The 11,844-nt window shown below is 30.1% G+C and overlaps 1 protein-coding gene across 1 annotated transcript; it reads right to left on the minus strand.

Annotated features, from left to right (window-relative positions):
• Positions 1-4,580: 4,580 nt before the first annotated feature.
• Positions 4,581-6,056, minus strand: LOC136089980 (zinc finger MYM-type protein 1-like). The gene has a single exon (XM_065816083.1). It carries the CDS (start codon positions 6,054-6,056, stop codon positions 4,581-4,583), a length of 1,476 nt encoding a protein of 491 aa, XP_065672155.1.
• Positions 6,057-11,844: the final 5,788 nt, after the last annotated feature.

The following is an 11,844-nucleotide window of genomic DNA, read 5'->3' on the forward strand; positions in this document are numbered from 1 at the left end:
TTAACTTCAATTGCTTTTTTTGAGTATTGCGTGCAATTTTAAACTTAAAAAATGTTTGTTAAACATCAGCACCATAGTCCTTAACGTCTATCAACTGAGTTTTGTTTTGGATTTTATATCCGATTAAAAATTTGTTCAAATTTTCAGTTATTTTAGCTGTAAAACATCCAAATTTTCAGTTTTAAAAAATTAATATTATTTTTCTTCTTTTAAATCATCTCAAAGTTCGTTTTTCAGTTTTAATAAATTAACACTTTTTTTCTTTTTTTTAAATTGTCTTAAATTCTTGGCAAGCAATGAAGACATATTTTTTTTTTATTTTTTTATTATTTGTTTATTTTGCCGTTGATAAATATTACAAAAAAGAAATTACAATAAAAGAAAAATCCTGGCCGGAGCAAGAAGAAGACAGGTTGTCTTATCACCGAGCCCCGTCACACAAAAATTTACATGCACATTAAATGATAAAAGACAAAAAGACAGTATAAATACAAAAACAAAAACAAATCAAATACTTCAGCAATAAAATAATTTGTTGCTAACAATCTTCCAGCAGAATAATTTTAAAAATAAAAAAGTAAAAACGACAGAAAATCATGAAAGTTATAAAAACACAAAAAAAAATGCGTTGTTTAATTAAAAAAAAAAAAAAAAAAAGCAATATATGTAAACATAAGTATTTGGGCTAATTATTTAATATCATCAAAAATATGAACGAAAAAGACAATTTTATTCTCGTTATCTTTTATACTAATGGTTAGAAACCATTTTAATAAAAGCTAAAGAAAGTGATAAAGATTTAATTTATTTTCAAGCGATTCAGTCCAAACCTTTAAATTGTTTTCAAAAAAGGTATTTGAAATCTAATATATCAAATTCCATGTTCAGTAAATACCGTTTTGAATCATCCTTAAAACTTTGCAAAGTGCAGTTTAAAACGAAGTTTTGTTTTTTACTAAAGATTGGAAGAAATTTTTTCCAAACTAAAGGTCCCCGATATTGAATTTGGTACGAACTTAATTTAAAAAGGTTTATGGGAACCACAAAGTTATTCACTGAAAATTTGGTTGGATATTTATGGGAGATTTCATTAAAGTAGGATTGAAATGTTACTGGAGAAAACCCAAGTTTTGCTTTAAACATAAATAACATTACTTGATGATACATAGCAGTAAAGACTAAAGAATTGCTGTTTTGACCAATGTGTTCCGGTCTGATAATTTTTTTAATTTATTTTTATTTATATGAATAAAAATAAATATATAAATACACACACTTACACATATACATACATACATACATACATACATACATACATACATACATACATACATACATACATACATACATACATACATACATACATACATACATACATACATACATACATACATACATACATACATACATACATACATACATACATACATACATACATACATACATACATACATACATACATACATACATACATACATACATACATACATACATACATACATACATACATACATACATAAGATATCGGACAAAGCGAGTGCAACCAAATAATGCTAATTTAGTTTCTTTATATAAAAGAGCTGCATTTTTTCAATTTAGAGAAATAACTATGTAACTGTTTAGAGACAAAGTTCTTCAAGTTTTATTCATCACAAAGTTCATTATTTGTACATGAAAAATAATAAATTAATTAAAAGTATTAAAAAAAGTTGATTTCCTTCTGGACAAAACCAGTGCAACTCGACAAAATGTTGACCAAGCTGTATTTCGCTATCAATATTTCGTGGCAAATCCTTTGTTGTCGATCACAGCCTTGCATTTTCGAGGCATAGATTCGATCAGGTGATCAATGAAACTTTGTGGAATCGCTGCCCAGGCCTTTTGAATTTGTTCAAACAGTTGATCCTTATTACGAACACCTTCACGAATAATTCTGCGGTTGACAATCTCCCACAGGTTCTCGATAGGGTTAAGATCTGGAGATTGAGGCGGCCAATCCATCACCGATAAGTGATGTCTTGAAACCACTGCTTGACTACTTTTGCAGTGTGTTTTGGATCGTCGTCTTGCTGAAAAACCCATTTTATTGGCATTCCATTCAGCATGAGGTAACATATCATCTTTCAGGATATTTTTATACATGAAATGGTCCGTTATTCCATCGTTTTGATGTATTGGACCTAGACCGTTAGCAGAAAAACACTCTCAGACCATAACATTGCCTGCACCATGCTTCACGGTCTTATGGCAGTAAGGTAAATCGAGGCGTTTTCCGGCCGGTCAACGTACACGGCAAATGCCATCGCTCCCAATGATGTTGAACTTCGATTCATCACTGAACAAGACAGTTCGCCATTTCTGCACATTCCAGTCAATATGAGATGTAGCAAACAGGAGTCTTTTCTTCTGGTTTTTTAGCGAAATCAGCGGTTTCTTTGCAGGGCGTCGAGAAAACAATCCGGCTTCAACAGCACGTCGTCTGATTGTTCGGTCCGATACAGGCAGCTCTAATTGTTTTTGTATCTCGACTAATGATATCCAGGGACTCTTCTTGATGGATCTGACGATTATAGAATCCTCTCTAGAAGTGGTGGAACGCGGTCTTCCACCTTTATTATCTGCTGCCAACTTCCCCGTAGAACGATATTTGAAACATAGTCTTGATACGGTCCATTTTTCACGCGATATTTATCACAAATACTTTTTTGTGACATTCCACTTACGTAATCGCCAATAATTTTCTTTCTTAGTTCCAATACAAGTCTGTCGGGAGCCATTTTTGCACTTGAAGTCATAAAAATAATAAAAATAAATAATCACGCTTCTCAAGGCTTACAGTGTTACATTTACCTTGTGATGATACAATAATGCTCTGTGGAACACAACGTCTTGGTTGGATGTGGACTGTATTGATGTAATGAAACACTTGTTGTATTTCACTTCTTGTATTGATGTTCTTCGATAAAACACTTTGATAAAACTCACTTCGATAAACTGTCTTGATAATACTGACTGATTGACTTCCATATACTGACTGAATTACATGTCGATTTACATGTCTCTTATATAGTAAAATGAACCTGTGTGAATCTGTTCTGGAAGATTCTAGATGCTTCTTTTCAATGCTTCTTTTCAATGCTTCTGGAAGCTTCTGGATGCGTCTGGATGCGTCTGGATGCTTCTGAATGTTTCTGGATATTTCTGGATGCTACTGGATGCTTCCAGATGCTTCTTCTGGAAACTTCTGGAAGCTACTGCATGCTTCTGGAAACTTCTGGATACTTCCTTTAATTATTAAAAAAACTTCCGTGACGTTGACACGGACCAGACTTAAGAAAATGAAACAAACCAAAAAAGTTGCACTAGTTTTGTCCACTGCAAAATGGCACTTGTCAACGAAATTCTGCCTGTGTGCTGTCACCTGTCAGCTGATTGCTCATGTCATGGCATGCTATGACTCAAGACTCCTAAACTGTTTGCTGTGGTAGTATAGTTCGTTTCGTTTTTAAGACATGTAAAATTAGGAACACTTTTTAGCATTGTTCGATGTTGGTTGCAAATGTTTTGCCCAATACTGTACATACATACATACATACATACATACATACATACATACATACATACATACATACATACATACATACATACATACATACATACATACATACATACATACATACATACATACATACATACATACATACATACATACATACATACATACATACATACATACATACATACATACATACATACATACATACATACATACATACATACATACATACATACATACATACATACATACATACATACATACATACATACATACATACATACATACATACATACATACATACATACATACATACATACATACATACATACATACATGCATACATACATGTATGTTTGTATAAAATGTTATAATAAAATATAACTTAAGCCATTAATAAATACAAATAAATAAAAACGACAAAACACAAAAATAAAAGAGCGTGTTTATATAAATTTCTTATTTTTAAAAGTATTTCAAAATATTGCCATTAAAAAGAATGAATTCTTTTAATTTCTATTTAAAGACTGGGAACGTAATTGATAAATCAAAATTAGGTAAAACGATGATGTTGCAGAGATTAGGTCCACAATAAGCTATACAGTATTGATTGAATTTTGTTCGAGAAAAGGGTTCCTAGAGAAAGTTATCATTTCATAGTGTATACTTATTTTTTATTTTTAAGGTAATAAAATTTTTAAAAATGTGTAATAACGGATTGATTTTACATTGAAACATAAAACATAATATTTTATATACATTTCAATTTTTACTTTTCAACAGTGGCGGATTTACCATATGCGAGGCCATAGGCAAGTTTTCTATTATATTAGTTGAGTTTTTAATTCTTGTGTTCTACTGTGTTTTGGATTTATTAGAACGTAACGAAGCAAAAAACGCACATAGGTTTTAAATGTACATTAAGTATTTTTTTTATTTTGGATGAAGATGCACTAATAAGACTACTCAAAATGCGATACCATTTATTTTTTTCGCAGATTTTAGGAGGATCGATTACATTGACTTAAAACTTAACCTTTCTGACTTTTAAAGACGCAAACTCCTCAATTAAATCAGAACAGTCCAAGGACCGACTTATTTTATTTTCAATGGAAATTAAAGCTAATGCAGATAAGCGGTCTTGACCCATAGTGGAACGTAAATAGTTTTTTATGAGTTTTAATTTGGAAAATGACCTCTCTACGCTTGCCACTGAAATAGGGGAAGTTAGTAAAATTCGTAGGGCAATAAATAAGTTTGGAAAAATTTCGATTAAAGAATTTGCCGTAATATACTTCAAAATTTCCAGTGCATCTTTCGATTCCGCCGAAGCTTCCATTCTTAAAAATGTATTTATTTCCGAGTATAACTCTTCATGGTTCACGTCCGATTCTTCTGTACTAGGATTTCTCAGTGATATTTCTAAATTTTTACAATCATTCAACAATTCATTTGCATCTAAACTTCGCATTTTTTCGGTACGGGTTAAAAAACCTAATATTTTGTTGTATGAATCAAGCATTTTGAATCTTTCATATAAGCTTACTAATGCAACATCAATTATTGCATTAAAAAAATCTACTTTATATTTAGACTTTCCATTTAGAGGTGTATCAGTTCCTTCATATTCAAAAAAACGTCGCTTTCGGCTAAGCCGCACTTGAGGGAATACTGGCTCAGTACCTAATTTTATAGCTATTTCTTCAGATTTTTTAATAATCGCTTCAAATGATTCATCACTTCTGAATGATTCTAAAAAAATTTTCGTAGTTTCCACCAATTTTATCATAATAGAAATATCTGCCGAGGGATTCTGCATAACTTTACTTACTTTGTTAATTTCAAACAATAAATCATGCCAAATTGTAAGTGAAAGTATAAACTGATATGAGGATATCTCATTTGCAAGACCGTTAGCTTCAGAAACAGCAAGTCCAATTGAACTTGAATCTGCAACTTTGTATGAAGCTTCTATAATTTGAACCAAATTATCTTTTACAACTTTTATACTATTTATGCGGCTTTCCCAACGCGTATCTGATAATGATTTAACAGTCATTTTACAAACACTTTGCGGTATGTCCCATCGAACGGTTGATGCAGCAAAAAATGTAAAAATTCGTTGAACAGTACCAAAAAAGTTAATTGCAATTGATACTGATTTCGCAGCATCACATACCATTAGATTAAATGTGTGGTTAGCACATGGAACGTAAAGAGCTCTGGGATTTTTTTCTTTGATTAAAGCTTGAACCCCTTTGTATTGCCCTCGCATGTTAGCACCATTATCATACCATTGCCCGCGACAATTCATTAGATCCAAATTATACTCAGCTAATAAATTTAAAAAAGTTTCAACTAAACCTGAACCAGTGCTATCAGTTATGTGAAAAAAACCACAAAAAAATTCTTCAATTTGTACTTCTTCCTGATTAATTTTAACGCATCTCAAAAGAATTGAAAGCTGTTCCTTATGACTTACATCAGGAGTGCAATCCATGATAACAGAAAAATATTTTGATGACTGTACAGAAGATACGACAGTTTTCAGTATTCTTCTCGATATAAGTCCAATTATTTCATTCTGCACATCTTTTCCAAGATAAGTGTCAAAGCATTCTTTATTTATTATTTTTTTTGAGATGCTCTAACATAACTGGATCAAATTTTGCAATAAGTTCTACTTGTGCCGAGATGTTTCCATTATTAGGCTCATAAAGTTGCTCACGGTGTCCACAAAAAGGTAATGATCTTTCAGCTAACATTAGCACTATAGCAAAAAGACGTTCAAGTACCAAGCGCCAATGTTTCTTCTCATTTTCTATCACTCTCTGCAAATTTTGATCAATTGTTGCATTTGATTTTAGATTAACTGACATATTCATCCATTTTTGCATACAGCTAATGTGATCCTGAGGTTTATCATGTTGTTTTAAGCTAGAACCTATATTTTTCCAATCTGAATAACCTTCAGTCGACGATAAACATATTTTTCGGGTAAGAAAATTTTTGCAACAAAAGCAAAATACCGAATTATTTTGTATAGAATACACTAGCCAGCTTTTAGAAACTTCTTCACCGTTAGCATGAATTCTCGTCTAGAAACTAGTATTAAATATGCGACCCGAATTATCGGCTTTAAACTTTATTTGTTTAACCTGAGTCGGTCCTTTTTTAACAATATCGACTCTTTCTCGTTCATTAAACGAAATAGGCCATAACGCCGGGTCGTCGGAAACAATAACCACATCAGTTATGTCTTGTTGTGCTTCATGCAACTGAGGATTCAAAGCTAAAACAAAATCATTAGAAGCTAACGAAGACTCTTGAGACAAATTCATTTCAAAATCTTTTTCTTGGGTGTCCGGTAATAGGACAGCAGAAACTTCAGAATTTGAAACATCAAAAGATAAAGACGCTAAAAATGTTTCAGACTGGTCTGATAAAATATCTACCAATTTTTCTGAAACATCTTGCGAAGTACTAGCACCTGAATCAAAAGTTGTGTTAGTACCTGATGATATATTAAAAAAACTTGTCACTGGTTTAATTTTCTTTAACATATCTGTATGTTTTTTCTTATTTCTTTTTTTTTTCGGCACCCGAAGCCCATTTTCTTCCAGTGTCTCGATCACGATGAGGATTCATAGTTAAATAACGATGAATATAAATTTAAACTTTTTCTAAAGTTTGATATTTATATATAAATATATAATATAATTTATATAATATTAATTTAAAAGCGAATAATCAGAAGAATAGCCAAGGAAAGAGCAGAAGTCGTCAATATAAAATGTATAATCAGAAGAATAACCAGGAGAAAAGCAAAAATCGTCAATATTAAAATCGCATAAATTACTAAGAACACCAAAAAAGAACGTCTGAACTATTAGAATTATAATTTAGAAGTGAAATGGAAAACAAATAATCTCTATTTTTACATCATTCATTACTTACATTATACCAAAAAATTGTAACTCGCACACAATCATAACACAACATTTTTTATACCAACAACAATCATACTATAGCTATAGCAATATAACAAACTATAACAAACGAGAAACTAAAAACAAAATTGTTGTCAGGAAAAATAAAAAGATCGTTAATGAAGACATTAAAGTGCTCACAAAAACAAAACCACAAATCTTTTCAATATAAAACCAAAAACGTACCAGGATTTTGTATATTAAAATGTACATAAAGAACTCAACTCATAAAATGCATAAAGACTCAAAGTCAGAAGGAAGGAACAAGCGTCCTCATGAAAACATTAATGTAAAATAATAAAAATAGTATTTAAATGTGATAAATTAGTAAAAGAAAAATCAGTCTTTGTTGTAAGTTCTGTAACGTCGAGTCTAATCAAAAGCCAGCGTAAGGAGTGAATATAAAAGCCACAACAATAATAAGGGAAGTGCCAGTCGTAAATCAAAGAACCCAAGATGGCTTTAACAGCAATGCAAGGAGAGTCTCCAACTTTAGACTTCACCAACTCTCCAAGGATATTCCCAGGGAGGGGGCAGCCCCGCTTATGGGACTATTGTCAATAACTGTTAGCAAATGTAGCCATACTTCATCGAATCCACAATAGATAAAACACCTATACATGGAATAAACACTGATCTATGGCTCAAAGAGAAACCGCTACAACAAATACCCGGAACCAGCATAACATCCCATCACTGCTCAGATTATGTCTTGTGCAACAGTAAAAGTGTAAAGACAATATTATATAAAATAAATAAACAAACAAACAAAAAGTCATTCAGTTAGGAGGATGGAAAAACAGAAAAAGCCTTTGAGACGTGTAGGTGTATATGGGCAAAGATATATTTTTCACAGTCATTGTCAATGTATATGAGACTAGAAACCACATACTCTTTCATATGGTTGCCAGGCATTATGTATAACGCAAAAAAAAATTGCTACATACATAATAATAGATGTATATGTAAAGTTGAATATTTTATAAAAATACTGTTTATAAAAATAGTGTACGCATACATTATATTGAATTTTAATAAAAGAGTTTTGTTGTTTATATTTATTGTACTAAGAAAATTTTTTTATATTACTTGTACTAAGAAAAAAAATGCGAGGCCACCTGAGCGCGAGGCCACCGGCAAATGCCTGCTTTGCCTGTGCTTAAAATCGCCGCTGCTTTTCAATCAGCTCCAAATTTTGAGCAGGACTTTTTGAGCAGGACTTTTGTTCAGCGTTTGTGTTACGCAAACTCAATAAAATTTTAACACATATTATTTTATAGTTAAACATTTATTTTTTTGGACAACGACACTCCACTCAGATTTGTGAAAAGATGTATGCCATTTTTTTCAGCATTCTTGTGGTTGGTTTGACTTGATATATGATCTGTAACTACTTGTCGGATTACATTATAACGGAAAAGCTTTTAAAAGTTTGTTGAATGTAATAAAAAGATAACACTTTGGCTACAGGCTTTAGTCAAAGTGTAAACTAAACAACAACAATACAATAATTCAATCAGAGTAATTCAAGTCTAGTAAAAAATTAGCAAAATAAGCAAATCAAAAACTCAGAGTTTGTTCTTAATTGTAGTTACAGATAAGAGATTGAAAAAATAGATATTTCTGTTGAAAAGAAAGATATTTTTTGATTAGTTTGAAAAAATATTAACTCAACTTTACCGAGCTGCTCAGCCTGCCCTGACGAGATAATTATTCAACAGGAACATTCACCGCGAACGGACGTGTCTTTTTTTTTTTTAGTTGCTATACAAAGTTTTTTTAAAAAGCAAAAATTTTTATATCCGCACATCTAAAAGACATTTTGGAGATTCATAAGAATACTATTATAAAGTTTTTTAATGATAAAACTGAAAAACTAGAAAATAAATTAAACAAAATTATTGATGAAAATAAGGAATTTAAAAAGAAATTAGACTTTTCGAAGTTTATGAGTAGTAATTATGATAAAACAGTTGCTAATTATCAAACACCAAAAATATTAATCAATATGAAAATACTGATATGATTAACAAATTAGTTAAAGTAAAAGAAATGTGCCCAACAACTTTAGAATCTTTGGAATTGAGAAAGTTGATAATGAAAATTAGGAGGGCGGTAAAAACAGAGTGTTCGAAATTTTTAAATAATAAACTTTAGTTGCGCAAAAACTTTGAAGTTGAATGAGCCCAGTGAGGTGGGAAGATATAAGAGATTTTTAAATTATAAAGATAAAACCATAATATTAAAAAAATATACTAAGTTGAAATTATAGACTCAAAATGTTTAAATAAAAAAGGATTTTAGCGAACATACGCTGGAATTGTGAAAAGAAACTCCTGAATGAAGTAAAAGATTTGAGTCAAAGTGTGTGCACACTAAAAGTTATTTACAATAAAGTAATTACACATAAATAATAAACTCTTTGCTCTCATTTGGGTAATTGAAATAAAAAAAGAAATTTCCACAAGTTATTGATAAAAGAAAAAAATTAGGATTCTAACGAAACCGTTTATTATTAGCCTAGTTTTTATAATTTTTTTCAAACTAATGATTTTTTATGATATAATGAATCTGAACCTTATCTTAATTATTTTATTGAATCAGGTACTTTGCAAAATAAATGGAACTACTTTTATCCCCATGAAATTTAATGATTTCTCGATCAAAATAATATTAACACAATTCACAACAATATTCAAAGTTTAAACAAACATTTTTGGAATTTTCAATAATTTATTCAAGAAACTTCTTATCTTTTTAATATAATTTACTGAACAGAAACATGATGCAGTTTGAATGAGGTAAATTTTTTTACCAATTTCGAACTCCCAATTTTGACTTGATTTCATTTGCACGAAAAAAAAAAATCGTGGTGGAGGCGTTTTCAAAATCTTAACAAACTCAGCGTTTAGCTATTATTTTGTAAGATTCAGAGTGATATATTACCCCGAATCTTATAAGAAGAAATATTATTTTCCTTTACTTTATAAAATTTAACTTTTAATCAGTTTATTATTGTTTATACAATAGTAATTTACATATATTAAATAAAGTATAGGTTTTTTTCGAATGTTGTTTTTTCATTAGTAATAGTTTATAATAGCTTTAAAATATTAAAAGTTTGAGTAAAAATTGAATTAAACTTTAAGATAATAATGATATTAATTTGCTAAATTTGTCTCTACTGAAAAAAAAAAACAATCACTCTGATATCTTTTTTTTTTAATTTTTTAATTTTTTAATTTTTTCAATGCATATATTTCGCCGTTTAAAAAAATGCTGCAATACCAAAATGTATAAATAAATAATTACATGGCCAGGGCAAAAAGAAAACAAAAATAGTCTTATCACTAATCCCCGTAGTTACATCGTATTTTTACATTATATAGCAGTAGTTATATAAGATAAATATTTTATTATACCGTTAAAAATTAATTGAAATATAATTTTATTTAATTGCCAAAAGCCAAAAAACAAAAAAAAATATTACACAATTTAATAAAAGACAATAAAAACCTCAAGATGTACAAAAAACAAAACAAAACAAAATTATATATAAGAGCTGATTTGAAATAAAGTTATAAAAAGAACTATTCGTTAAAAAAATTTTTATTGATTGTTAATCAATAATTATTAATAGGATTAAGAGTTATTTTTTACAATGTTAAAGTTAATAATATCAAGAACAGAAAAAAGCAAACCAGGTGGCTTGTTCGCATAAGGAAATTAAAAAGATGAATAAAGAAAATAAAAAACCAGAAAATATCAAAAAAGAAGATAAAATAAAAAAAGAAAAAGAAAAATTTTAGAAATAACTTAATTCATTGTCAATAGTAAGAAGTTTTTGTTTAATTTTTATTTTAAGTTTGTGAAAAGAAGTTGATGTCGTTATTAAATTTAGAATTCCATAATTTGGGTCTTCTTTTTGCAATAAAGAATTTGGTGGCAGCAGGCCCGTACGCAGGGAAGGGGGGTGCGTAGGGTGCATATGCACACCCCCCCTCCCCCAATTTTCGAAAGGTCTACATTTTATATAATATTAAATTTTTTATAGCAAAAATTGCACCTTTAACTGCATACAGCATACGTTTTTTGTTTCATATTGATTAGATTTTTCTATTCTATGGTACTATACATTTTTGACGTCGCTAAGTCTTGTCTTCATTAACGTTCTTCATTAACGTTCATGTCTTCATTAACGTTCGTACGAATTTTCTTGACAACAATTTTGTTTTTAGTTTCGCGTTTGCTTATTACCGCAACCAGGGATACAACATCCAGAGACAATGCCAATTCACT

Source organism: Hydra vulgaris, chromosome 13 (genome assembly GCF_038396675.1).
Source record: "Hydra vulgaris chromosome 13, alternate assembly HydraT2T_AEP".
NCBI classification, from domain to species: domain Eukaryota; kingdom Metazoa; phylum Cnidaria; class Hydrozoa; order Anthoathecata; family Hydridae; genus Hydra; species Hydra vulgaris.

Coding starts and splice junctions, on each gene's coding strand:
- LOC136089980 (XM_065816083.1), bottom strand. CDS start 6,056: ATGGATTGCACTCCTGATGTAAGTCATAAGGAACAGCTTTCAATTCTT.